Here is a 13,839-nt window from a genome sequence, read left to right as displayed (position 1 = left end):
TTATATGCGTACATATATAATATTATTATTACAATACTCATAGATATATAGAGTATGCGAACTTGCGGTCGGAGATACGACAATCCGAAACAGATTTATCATATTTTGAGCTCGGGACGCGTCATTGTCATAATAATATAATATACGAGTACCTACTACACCTATTAAAATGCTCGTACATACGCGTATATAGGTACCTAACTATTATCGATCCATAATGTATTTATGGTGCTCCATTGCTCGACGTAAATAATATTATAATCAGTCAGAGGTCATTTTTTTTATTTATTTGGCCACCACCAACTGTTACAGAGCTGAATGATAAAAACATAATCGATAAATAATAATAGTGTTTGATAACAGTATGATAATTATTATTGAGCGAAGATGCCTGCATGCAACGGATGTAATCACGACTTCGTCATGAAATTGTATTATAGATTTTATGCTAGGATGTATAGCTAATTATGAAAGTGGTGTAGGAACATATTTTATTTTATATATTTTTTAGATGAGCCGGTCACGACACCATCACTGTATTTTAGCCTTCTTTTGGGATTCTCTGAAACAGGGTGATAAGAAGGTTGCGACGATGACTGATTAGTAAGTCGATTACTGAAGTGCTTATAATGGAACTTTGGTAATTCAGTGACAGTGGGTATTTTTGAATCTGGGTGAAGAAGATTATTATTGGAATCGTACAATGGAGCTTCTGAGATGATGAGAAAGGATTCGGATTAGAATCTTTGAACACAGTTTGTATTGGAAATTCTGGCTGAGCCCGTAGTTTGATGCCGTAAGACAAAATTGGCAAAGATTAAACAGCAATAGTTGTAAGCTCTGTAGGCAGTTTTGTATTTCTCAGATGAAAGAACGTACGAAGAAGGTGGATTCGGTCAATGAATGACCTAACTTTATTTTTTATAAGAGCAAACAGAAAGTATATGTAGTCGATCGGTCTTGATCCCAATAATGTAGCGGACACATTGGGCATATTGGGAAGGAGTTGAATGTTGAAAAATCTGAAATAGTTGACCATTGGAGGTATTTTTTTGTTTTATTAATATTAGTGTTCCACTGACGACGTTATGCCTTACGATTCGGACGAAATTTGGCATGTTTTTCCGGAAGACTTTGGACTGCAGCACGACACGTATGTTTTATATCTGGTTGATTATTGACTTTACGGCAGCTGTCTCGAACATGTAAAAATAATAATAATAATTTACGCAGCAAGTGTGTAATGACTTTCATCTATATCGTATGGCTCAGACCCGGAGTCAAGGGCACATATAGAGACGACGACATGCTAGACGATACTTTTGTATTTAAACCGTGTCAAAAAATAATAATATTCACGACTCGAGTTTTACTACGTCTGTGGCAGCTGCACTATCGCCGATGACTGTAATATATTATAATGTAATATAGCTGTACCTAAATACGTACGACTTCGTCGGTGTATGTGCAATAGAATTTTTCTGCCGCACTACGCTCTAAACTTTATAGTGTACTCCAACGTTTCGATCGGTTACAGTTTTTATAATATTCTCGTTTCTCTGCTGGCGGTTTATATTTTTTTTTTCCCACACCGAATATCGCGTGTACCGCGTTGCCATAAAATGTTCAGAACATCGTCGTCCGTGCTTCAGGGTAAATAATAATAATATGCCACACGAAGCCATGACATATTTTAACCCCCGGCGTACACCTATGATTTTTTAACTTTTTTATAAAGTATATATCTAGAATTTCCTTGCCGAGCACCTGGTGCATACAGTCTGTATTATTCGATATTAAAAATATATTCATATTAGATACCACAATTCCAACATAACCACGTACATCAAGTGGGTGAAAAGTTACTTATTTTATTTTGTTGCAATTGAATGTCTAATAATTGTGTGAATTTTACAATTTAATAATATTGGTATTGTTCTGGTACCTATAAAGCCACACAATTTCACTTTGTTTTGTGGCTTAGCGTGGCGCGTTGGTAGCTACCAGTTGCGGAATGCGACTGGGAGTAAGTAACGACCAAAGCTAGCTTCTGGCACCCGTATAGGTGACCACCTGGGTTCATAGTACCTAGTTAAAAACCTTGCCACACATACACGCGTTTGCTACCTACCGCTACAACCGTAACAATCGGTATTGGTTATTGGAACTGAACTACTGAACAGACAAAACGCTGGATCATGGCGTTTGAAATGTTCACTTTATTGCTTAGTAAACAGATATTTCGAATTTCTCTGTTATCAAAGTTTCCAACGTCTATCGCTATAGAATTTCCTAGCGGTAACCGACAATTTTGATGACGGTTTCAAGCCCTGGTCCTTGTTTCTTGTTTATAGTGTTCATGAGACGCGTAAACACGCTTCGATATATCTAGTGTTTGTTTATCAACGGAAAATGCCCTCGCGGATTATATACGACGTGTTCGTAGTTACGCGCCCATGCATGTGATAAAATAGTAATATTGTATGTATACAATACATTTTAAGTTACCTGTTTACGTTAATTGTCAACGATGAACTAATGTGACGCTCTTGCGTCTGTTTTATTGTGGTAGTATTATGTATTATTTAGTATTATTTTATGGCAATAACGTTGTTACTGCTGTTTTATCATCTTCACGACATAGTCACGTAATGCAGCGTTCCACCCTGGCGATATTCTATCTTCGGAACAATGTTTTATTGTGGTAATATAATAATATAATATAAAATAAACACAACAAACAACAACAACAACAATCTCGCTGGCTCCATGTTCAATGTCCTGGATCGTAATGAAGCCACGCCCTCTGAGCACAAGTTGGCCTATCGTTGCGTCGCACCGAGTCTCCACCAATCAGCAAGTCAGCAAAAATTTCACTGCCTAAGCAAAAAAATCTGAACGCCACATAAGATGTTTTCACATCAAACAATTTCACTTCGCTAAATATCTGCACAAGGCGCTGAGATGTACTGTTATTACTTATTAATATGCATTTGAATTTTGGAATAAACAATAAATCATAAAATACAAAAAATGATACTTTGAGCGTTAAAGTTGTCAGCTGTTCAAAGGTTAATGTAACAATTAATTCATTAAAAAAAAATATGTGAAAACGAAATTTGAGAAAATATACATAACAAATCCCCATTGATATATTTTTTCGAACATAGAAAATCAAACTTTAAATACGTTTCATTTTCTAATAATTTAGAACTTAATATATATTACTATAAGAGTATGATATTATATATATATACAATGTTTGACTTTCAAGTAACCAAATAGATGTAGAGATAATGTAGCGTTAATAAAATATATCGTAAACTTAGTGAGCAAGTAAACGGTTGCTACAAGTTATTTGATAAATCATTTTTATTTCGTCTATTACACGACTCGTCCAGGTTTTAATCATTATTTCAGATGGACATAATATATGTATGTAGCATGTACCTATTGTATTTACAGGTTGGACGTTGGTGTTTCCATAAGATAGGTACTTAAAATATTGTAAGTACACGGTACAACCATTATTCAATTAGTTTTAATATTTGACAATGTATAATACTTTCATAAAACAGATTATTTGTATCGTGTGACTAACATTTAAGAACAATGGAATATTTTTAGTAATAGGTATAATGTGTATAGTAATTTAATGCATTAGTAATGACGAGACAAACTGATATTATAGACCATTCTCGGCTTACTAAATAATTAATTAAAATTATTATTACTATTACGGCCTGAAATAATTGAGATAATGAATATATTTTTTGGCAAGTATGGATCATTATAATTAAATATTCGTAGACACCTGGTTATTATAAAAATAAAGTGAAATTGTATTAAAATAAATTAGCGCTGCGCAGAGAAAACTTCCATTAATACTATCGTTGAAAATTTAATGTTAATAGTTTAAAGGAAAATACTGCAAATTAGGCACATATCCAAATGCTTGAAACGGGAACCAACTATAAAATTATAATACGTATTGTTTTATCCTGAGCTTAGAACTTAACCTATTGAACTGAACGTCGTTGAATTTCATAGTGTATTAAGTTTTAAATAATGAAGTGTTTTCAAGGTTTTTTTCTACTAACGATAACGAGATGACTTTATATATTGTTATATAAAATAATATTTTTTTATTTGCAACTCTAGCACCAATTATTTATAATATATATCAACATTTTCATTTTAATAATATAATATGATTAAAATTGATTACAATAATTATTACATTATTACATTACCCGTATTATATAGTATTACACCATGGCTATGCCAAACGCTGTTCAACTGCCCTTTTTAGAATATCCACTCTGGTGCGTTAATAACATTAGTTTATTTAAAGTTTAATTTTTGCCTCTGATGTATGGAGTACAACATTATATACATATACAACAAAAAAACACTTACCTTTATAATTTATTAACTGGTGGACCAATTCAACAATAAAGAACAATTGTAATATACATAATTTAACTAAAATATCAGTTATTTCCACAACGGTAGCTTCTGTAGAACCCACTTTCATTGAACATTAAGATTGATACAAATGATTAAAATTGAAAATAAATTAATCATGTTTTAAAAACCAATCATTAATGATTTTGCATTTAATTCAGAATACATTTTAAATTAAATTGTTTTCCGGTATAATATTATATATTTGTCTGTTTAAATTATATATTATATATTTTTTTTTTTTTAAACTAGATAATTGTACAATCTGGAAGTTAAGGTTTACAATAAGCATACGTGAAGAAAGAATTAGATGAAAAAAACAAATAATATGGGTAACATAACAACAAGTTGAGAAGTTACAGTTATTATTTACATTAATTCGGACAAGGGGTTTTGAGTGAAGAGATCCATTGATGGGACTTCATGACGTGTGGTGGTGGGGGTTAGTCTAAAAGTAGATCACGACAACGCGTTGTTTAGATTATTTGGCATTGTTGATATTTGTCAGATTTGAGAGGACAGTGGTGAGGAGCGCTATAAGAGAGTTTAGGATGGCTTTGAACTCTTTGAGGAATTTAAAAAGCTCACCTTCGTTGTTGTTAGGAGATGTGGGATTAGGTTCGAGAAGTTTGTGACCCTCGGTTACATTGGCGTACGAACGTGGTTGTGGCTTGGACGAAGATTTTGTAGCTGGGTGCTGTTGGGATTGTTCGACGTTGACGGTGGAGTTGAATGGCGGTGGTTGTTGAAATTTTTTGCTTGGGAAGTTATTGTGCTTGCGAGTCAGTTGCTTGTACACTGCACATCCTTTATAGTTGACTGGGTGCGCACCTTCGCAAAGAGTGCATTTAGCTGGAAGGTCTGGTGATTTTCACCACACACTGGTCAGTTGGTAGAAGGGTGTTCGCCACCGCACTTGACGCACCTGGAGATATGAGCGCAGTAGGTACGAGTTTGGACGTAGGATTGGCAGTTTTGGCACTGTGGTATTTGTCGATTTTTGTAGGGCTCGTCAATTTTAATTTTCGTGTGCAAAATAGAGGTTATGGAGAAAATATCGCTATCACTGTCATTTGGATCTAAGTCAATAAAGAAGAGAGGTAGTGGGGTTTTGGTTTGTTGGTGTCTGACATTGGTGACATTTCTTACGGTGTGGCCGATTTCTTCTATTGCTGATGCAATGTCAGCCTCCGGTGTGGAGGGATGGAGATTTCTGATAACTACTCTTGGTGATTTGTCGGATTGTGGCTGATAGGTGTGGTATGATTCGTCGGTTTCTTTTAGGTAATGGATTAAATTTCTGTAGCTGTTGGGAGTGTCTGCTTGGATTTTGAGATGAGTAGTGGTCGATTTGCATGAGAAACTGTCAGGGGCAGTGATTTCTGTTAGGTGGTTGCGTAGTCCAATGAAGTTAAGGACGCCTTTGATAAATATAGATGGAGGAAAAATTATTTTAAGTGCAACATTGGTGGTATTCTGTTGCCCCTGATTTGAGGTCACTGATTCAGCATCAATCTCTACATTGTTATCAGCAGAGATAATGGCGTCCGTGGAGAGTGGTCCAAATCGGTTTGGCGAGGAGAATAGTTTTATTTTCTTAGAAATTATGATAGGCGGTGATTGCTGCGGAGAGGAGGATGATGATGGTAGAGAACGTTTAGTTCCATATATAGATATGATTTTAAAAAGCGGTTAAGTGGATGTCGCATTCGCTTTGCCGTACAGTAGGTTACAAGTGGGCCAATGTATAAAGAATAATTGTGTTAAACTTGAATTCAATGACATAATATCAATGTATAAGAAAAACGATTCGGAATGGAGACGGTTTGTCAGTCTGGATATTTTATATTGTTATTATTTATTATAGATTGTAAGTTGATTTAATATTATAATATTATTATTCCCGAGAAATAAATGAATAATAGGTTAGTAAAATAAAAGGTGTTCTCTACTGTTCTACGTATATACACCGTCGACCAAATGCGCATTAGCATAAAATTTAAATCTCGTTTTTAGTGGTTTTTCGTAATTTTTTGATAGTTTTTCCGGTTGCATTAAATAACTATTTATAACTATTTTTATATGCTTTCTCAAAAAATTGTCTTCGTGTATTGGGTTTCTTGCTGTAATTATTATAGTCCACGGCAGTTTAAGTGGGTGTGTGTTGCCAATAATATGTGTGTATTTTAAGTCACTCTTTTCTTTTTATACTTATCATGACCCTGCCGAGTCGTTGGATATATATATATGTAAAATATATATTGCAATAATAAATTTCAGATTTTTATTAATGTGGTTTCACCCATATACTACACCTTACCCTCGTACTCTCAAGCTAATGACACTCTCTAAAGTAAATTAGAATGAAACGGTTAACTCGTGAAGTACGGTGGTACGCGGCACTTTCCTATTGTATGTCCGTTCATTTTAAGTTGGAATGACTCAAATATTACGTATACAGTGACACTATTTAGTTTCATAAGACGAATTGGACGCTGTTCCTATAAAATGTAAGAACGAAAAAATGACTGAAATAATATTCAAGACTCAGGTTTTCAGGTAGGAAACACTTTAATTTAAATGTAAAAACAAACATAAATAAAACACAAATTCGAAACGCACAGTACATACTACGATCGTCGTATCACACGTACAATTGTCGTACCTACGTCCTCGCCGAATTGATCAGCGACAACGGTGCCTGCGCGTACTATAACGTTTTATAGACAAAAATACAAAGTATTGTTGTCGCCTCAGCACATTTTGCTTCACTGGCCTAAACTATATCAATAATCTAGTCTTAAAATATTCCCACCCTTAGTACATATTATATTAAATTATATTATTCTGACAACTGTCTACAATATACGACATTAAATTATAGATTAAAGCATTAAGATTTGGTGGATTAACGTACAAAGAGGCCGGCTTCAGCATCATCATGTTCTTTTGTTTCTTTCGCTTTTTTACTCTTTAATTTTTCTCTCCGAGCTTTATCGTCTATAAATATATACATATTATAATTTATAGACTAATATTTTAGAAAAATAAATATTATAATAAATACAATTATGTATAATATTAAATAATGAAATATAATAGAGGAAGTTTATATCAACCTGCTACAACTTTCGCCACAAGTTGATATACGAGACCCTGTTTAACTGCAAAAAAATCATTTTACTCAATTAGGGATTAAAACGTTACACACATGTTGCATTAATCATTTTTTATAACTAAAACATTTTTGATTTTTTAAATCTACCGGGCTTTATACCCCCATAAATATTATCCGTCTATCTATCGCATAACGTGGATAATCTTAACGTAAAAAAAATCTGTTTTAATCTGTTTTATATCAGAGTGAATTGACCTATTAAAAAATGTTGTATATGGCACCATGTATGGTTAAAGGTGTTTTTAATATTTTAATTATGAACTAATTTATGAGAATTTTAATATTAAAAATTGTAAATAAATATTGTGATCCTTATACCTTACTTAAAAATTGAAATATCAAGAATACATCTTTAGATACTAGATACCTAATAGGCGAAATACTATAGAAGATGATAATGTAAAATGTATATCATCTGTAAATAAAATTACTGACATTATTTAAAGTAGAAATTAAAAGTTGAAATATTAATTTTTTGCATTTTCAGTTTCTTCACATGCAAAAATAAATATTTTCTTCTTAAATTTATATTTTATATTTTTAATAGTCATAACATTTAATATAAGAGTGAATTTATTTATTAAAAAAATAATTTAAACTAAATTCAAAGGTCACGCTAAGTGCATACCCAGGCCTGGTTTTGGGCTAGGCCAATGCAGGCTGGAAGGAACCAATCTGGCCCTTGCAGAGCTCTAAAACTTATTACTAGGGCGTGGATTTAAATGGTATAAAGAACGAATGAAATGACTTAAAAATATACTTATAAAAAAATGCCCTAGAAATTATTTAAAACATTGAAAAAATAACTTTTTATTATACCTATACATTTTTATTGATTAATGGTTATTCATCTACCACTCTTACAGACGAGACTATACGCGGCATTAAACACAGATGCTTATAGTACAATAAGACTACATAATGATTTCGATAAATAACTTACCATACTACATTCAAAAATCAGATACATGATTTTATATCTTTTAGAAGGAAATCAGAATGCATTTAATCAAATTGTTAGTATAAAAGTACTAACATTTAAAAAATATTCCCGTTTTACACTAAGTTTTTTTAACATAAATTGAACAGGATATACATCATAGGTATGTAGAAATTAAAAGTTGAAATAGTTACCCGCTGAATTTTTTTTTTCTTCACCTGAAAACAATATTTACATTTAAATTTATATTTTATATTCTTCTAACAGTTATTACATTTAATATAAGAGTGAATCGACCTATTAAAAAAAATTTAATGCATAGCGATTAAAATATTTTTTTTATCTTATAAAGTCGTAATACTAATATCGATACTAGTTATGAAGAGTAATTAAAATGATAGAAAGATATTTTGATTGTTCAGTTGTTGTTGTACATGTTTTCAACGCATGTATTGGTTGCGACAAAATGCATGTGCTGTTAATTTTTTTTTTATTATAATATAGGGTTTAACAGAGGCAGTTGACTTAAAATTCTGTCCGTCAGTTAATTTTCATCGATTTTGACACATTAGTACAGTTATACGATATTAAAATATGGGCTGGAGCAGCTGAGGTTCCCTGTCAGGGTTATTTAGTGTTCCTCGAAATTATTTGAAATATATTTGGTAATGTAATTGAACACTTCAATTCGTGCATATAAACGCATCATAAAATAATTGTTTTGCTACGCTCGAAACAAATTTTTATTTCTACAATTCGATACTTTATCATAACTATTGCTTATAAGCCATATTATTATGGATATTTGAGTTCATGTTGGAAATTCAGTTTAGCCGCACTAAAAAGGTTATTTGCTAATCTAAGACGAATTTATTTTATAATATGATTACAAACATGATTTTTAGTTCATATTTACAAATATGATTTTACAATTCATCTTATACTTAATTTATATTTTTTTAAATACCTAAAAAAATATACTAATACCAATATGAATATATATTATTTTTTTCCAGAAGTGGGCAGCGACTATAGATAATAAAGAGTTTGATTCGTGATTTAAATATTAGATATTAAGCCTACTGAGTACTCACAGTTCACACTAAGACACTAAGTGCATACCAAGGCCCGGTTTTGGGTTAGGCTACTGCAGGCTGGAAGCAACCAATCTGGCTCTTGCAGAGCTCTAAAACTTATAACTAGAGTATGGATATAAATGGTATAACGAACGAATGAAATACCTTAAAAATATAGTTTTATAAAAATGCCCTAGAAATTATTTTAAACATTGAAAAAATAACTTTTTATTATCCCTATAAATTTTCATTGATTAATGATTATTCATCTATCTACTCTTACAGACGAGACAATACGGGGCACTAAACACAGATGCTTACAGTACAATAAGACTACATCATGACAGGGATAAATAACTTATCGATTTCTTTATTACAGCCGGCATCGTATTTATCCACTAAAACAGCTAAAGCCATATTTACCATACTACATTTAGAAATCAGATATATTATTTTTTTTTCATTTAGGAGAAAATCAGAATACATTTAGTCAAATTGTTAGTATAAAAATACTAACATTTAAAAAAAATCACGTTTTACACTAAGTTTTTTTAGCATAAATTGAACAGGATATACATTATAGGTATGTAGAAATTAAAAGTTGAAATATTTACTTGTTGTATTTCCTGTCTCTTCACATGCAAAAAAAAATATATTTTTGTAAATTTATATTTTATATTTTTAACAGATTATTCATCTCTCTACTCTTACAGACGAGACTATTCGCAGTACTAAACACAGATGCTAATTGCTAATAGTACAATAAGACTACATCATGACTTCGATAAATAACTTATCGATTTCTTTATTACAGCCGGCATCGTATTTATCCACTAAAACAGCTAAAGCCATATTTACCATACTACATTTAGAAATCAGATATATTATTTTTTTTTCATTTAGGAGAAAATCAGAATACATTTAGTCAAATTGTTAGTATAAAAATACTAACATTTAAAAAATATTCCCGTTTTACACTAAGTTTTTTTAGCATAAATTGAACAGGATATACATCATAGGTATGTAGAAATTAAAAGTTGAAATATTTACTTGTTGTATTTCCTGTCTCTTCACATGCAAAAAAAAAAATATTTTCGTAAATTTATATTTTATATTTTTAACAGATTATTCATCTTTCTACTCTTACAGACGAGACTATTCGCAGTACTAAACACAGATGCTAATAGTCCAATAAGACTACATCATGACAGGGATAAATAACTTATCGATTTCTTTATTACAGCCGGCATCGTATTTATCCACTAAAACAGCTAAAGCCATATTTACCATACTACATTTAAAAATCAGTTATATTATTTTTTTTTCGTTTAGGAGAAAATCAGAATACATTTAGTCAAATTGTTAGTATAAAAATACTAACATTTAAAAAATATTCCCGTTTTACACTAAGTTTTTTTAGCATAAATTGAACAGGATATACATCATAGGTATGTAGAAATTAAAAGTTGAAATATTTACTTGTTGTATTTCCTGTCTCTTCACATGCAAAAAAAAAAATATTTTTGTAAATTTATATTTTATATTTTTAACAGATTATTCATCTTTCTATTCTTACAGACGAGACTATTCGCAGTACTAAACACAGATGCTAATAGTCCAATAAGACTACATCATGACAGGGATATATAACTTATCGATTTCTTTATTACAGCCGGCATCGTATTTATCCACTAAAACAGCTAAAGCCATATTTACCATACTACATTTAAAAATCAGATACATGATTTTATATCTTTTAGAAGGAAATCAGAATGCATTTAATCAAATTGTTAGTATAAAAGTACTAACATTTAAAAAATATTCCCGTTTTACACTCAGTTTTTTTAACATAAATTGAACAGGATATACATCATAGGTATGTAGAAATTAAAAGTTGAAATAGTTAACCACTGATTTTTTTTTTTCTTTACCTGAAAACAATATTTAGGTTTTAATTTATATTTTATATTCTTGTAACGGTTATTACATTTAATATAAGAGTGAATTGACCTTTTGAAAAAATTGAAAGTCAAAACGATTAAATATATTGTTTGTCTTATAAAGTCGAAATACTAATATTCGATACTAATATTATTACGAGTAATTAAAATGATAGACATACAAAATGGAACATGTTAACAAAATTATTGTTACCTCGAACTTGTGACGAATTATGGATCAATGTCATGATGATACATAGCACTATAAGTATGACATATGACTTAAACATCGTTGAAGCCATATTCTTCAGATAACAGTCACAGTTTCCACACAGTATTACTTCGTATGACTTTTCAGCGACGAATAAAAATTGAAAAATTTCGAGAATTGCTCATTTGTATAAGCTCTTTTGATTGTTCAGTTGTTGTTGTACATGTTTTCAACGCATGTTTTGTTGCGACAAAATGCATGTGCTGTTAATTTTTTTTTTCATTATAATATAGGGTTTAACAGAGGCAGTTGACTTAAAATTCTGTCCATCAGTTAATTTTCATCGATTTTGACACATTAGTACAGTAATACGATATTCAAATATGGACTAGAGCACAGGTTCCCTATCAGGGTTTTTTCAGGATTCCTCGAAATTATTTGATATATATTGGGTAATTAGGGCTATGAATATATAGGGTGCCTCTGGATTTTTAGAATATAACTGAGCGGGTTTCGAAAAAGGTTGGGAAACTCTGGACTAGAATCTAGACCTTATGAATTTTTGTGCAGTTCCTATCATTACATGTTTAATGAAATTTTCGACACGCTAGATTTATTGTGAATTCAGTTTTTTTGGGACACATACTATCTATATAGTTTGTAGTTAGTGTCAATATAATATGTATTTGGCGTACTTAAGAGTACAAAAAAGGTGTAATCAGTGGAAATCGGCCAAATGAGTAAATTGTATATTGTTTATTTAACTTTTAAATGTATAGAAATATTTTATAGCATTGTAGAAGAAACATAAAATTGTAGATAATAAAAAAAGGGGAGGGGAGAAGGTTATACTACTCTGTTATACAGTTTAATTTGAGCATACTTCGTTGCTCATCGTTTACCAAAATAATGGAAAATTCAACGATAAAGCATTGCATACAAAAAAAGTAAAAACTATAGTTTTTCGGACCAAGTCTTCTATAGATTGCTCTAGCCATTTCAACTTCGACAAAATCCGGTTCCTGTTACGCATGCGCCTCCGGTGTTACTAGATGGCTGTCACGTTCTTCCTTACCCCACGTATCACAGACTACAGCAGTATAGCACGGTCTTATAGATTATTAGGTCTGCAACTAATCCCCGGTTATGAAGCTCTTATTGGTGGGTCCCACTCTGGTTGTGTCATCTACCGACAAAGTACCTTATTATTATTATTATTTTGATGATTAATTGTCAACCTAAATAACCTAAATAAGACAATGAGTTTAATGATCTATTGAATATCATCGGCAATATTTTGCTCATAGTCATAATATATGAGCCTATGACTGTAAAATACCCCCCAAAATATACAGACCCACGTCAGCACATTGCCCTTTTAAAGGTCTAAAAGTATCTAAGTACTAACTATTTCTTTAGTTTAGTTTGAACTTTGAATACTTTTTCCTGTAATATAGTATTCAATATTCATATTTATTATTATGACACGAAATTGTTGTATAATTAATTGTAAAACTGCCGGAGTACCTACATTTTGTATAGCACAAAATCGTTTGGAAAGTTGGAGTAGTTCTATGTAAAATTTTAAAAATTGGGGGTGGAATATGTCTATCACGTTTTTCGGAAGAATCTGTAAAAATAGAAGATATTATATGTATATTTAAAATCTAATATATCAGCTAAATTAAGCAAAAATACACATACCAGTAGTATTGTATATATTTGTAGGTATATAATTATATAATTAGCTTTAAAAATAGTTTTTTATTAAACAATATTTTGTTTTTCTTATTTAACAATTTTACAATATTCAACATAACATTTTTAGAAAACATTTTTATTGAATACATTTACACACTTTTAGTTAATTTCACTTACATTTAGTATTTTAAATTGAATGAGATTCATTTCATTAAAATGTATACTTTTATCTAAAATGTTTTTTTTTTATTATTTAGATCATTCATTTTCTCATGTGCAGAACATAAATATTATAGTATTTCGTGTTCATTAAAATAATACATTAA

At 30.9% G+C, this 13,839-nt stretch overlaps 1 protein-coding gene across 2 annotated transcripts; it reads right to left on the bottom strand.

The window, feature by feature from the left end:
- Positions 1 to 6,999: 6,999 nt before the first annotated feature.
- Positions 7,000 to 11,966, bottom strand: LOC103309642. Of its 2 annotated transcripts, XM_016804995.2 has the most exons (7): positions 11,816 to 11,966; positions 11,141 to 11,158; positions 10,712 to 10,729; positions 10,276 to 10,293; positions 8,780 to 8,803; positions 7,587 to 7,631; positions 7,000 to 7,467 (listed from the first exon to the last, which is right to left on the bottom strand). In XM_016804995.2, exons 1-7 carry the CDS (start codon positions 11,901 to 11,903, stop codon positions 7,376 to 7,378), a joined length of 303 nt encoding a protein of 100 aa, XP_016660484.1. In that variant the 5' UTR covers positions 11,904 to 11,966; the 3' UTR covers positions 7,000 to 7,375. The 2 variants fall into 2 exon arrangements, with proteins under 2 accessions (XP_016660484.1, XP_016660485.1); XM_016804996.2 differs by lacking the exons at positions 10,276 to 10,293; positions 10,712 to 10,729.
- Between the last annotated feature and the right edge of the window lie 1,873 nt (positions 11,967 to 13,839).

The sequence above is a fragment of the Acyrthosiphon pisum genome, chromosome A1 (assembly GCF_005508785.2).
Source record: "Acyrthosiphon pisum isolate AL4f chromosome A1, pea_aphid_22Mar2018_4r6ur, whole genome shotgun sequence".
NCBI classification, from domain to species: domain Eukaryota; kingdom Metazoa; phylum Arthropoda; class Insecta; order Hemiptera; family Aphididae; genus Acyrthosiphon; species Acyrthosiphon pisum.
The sequence above is the reverse complement of the archived record's forward strand: the minus strand, read 5'-3'. Positions and strand labels throughout refer to the sequence as shown.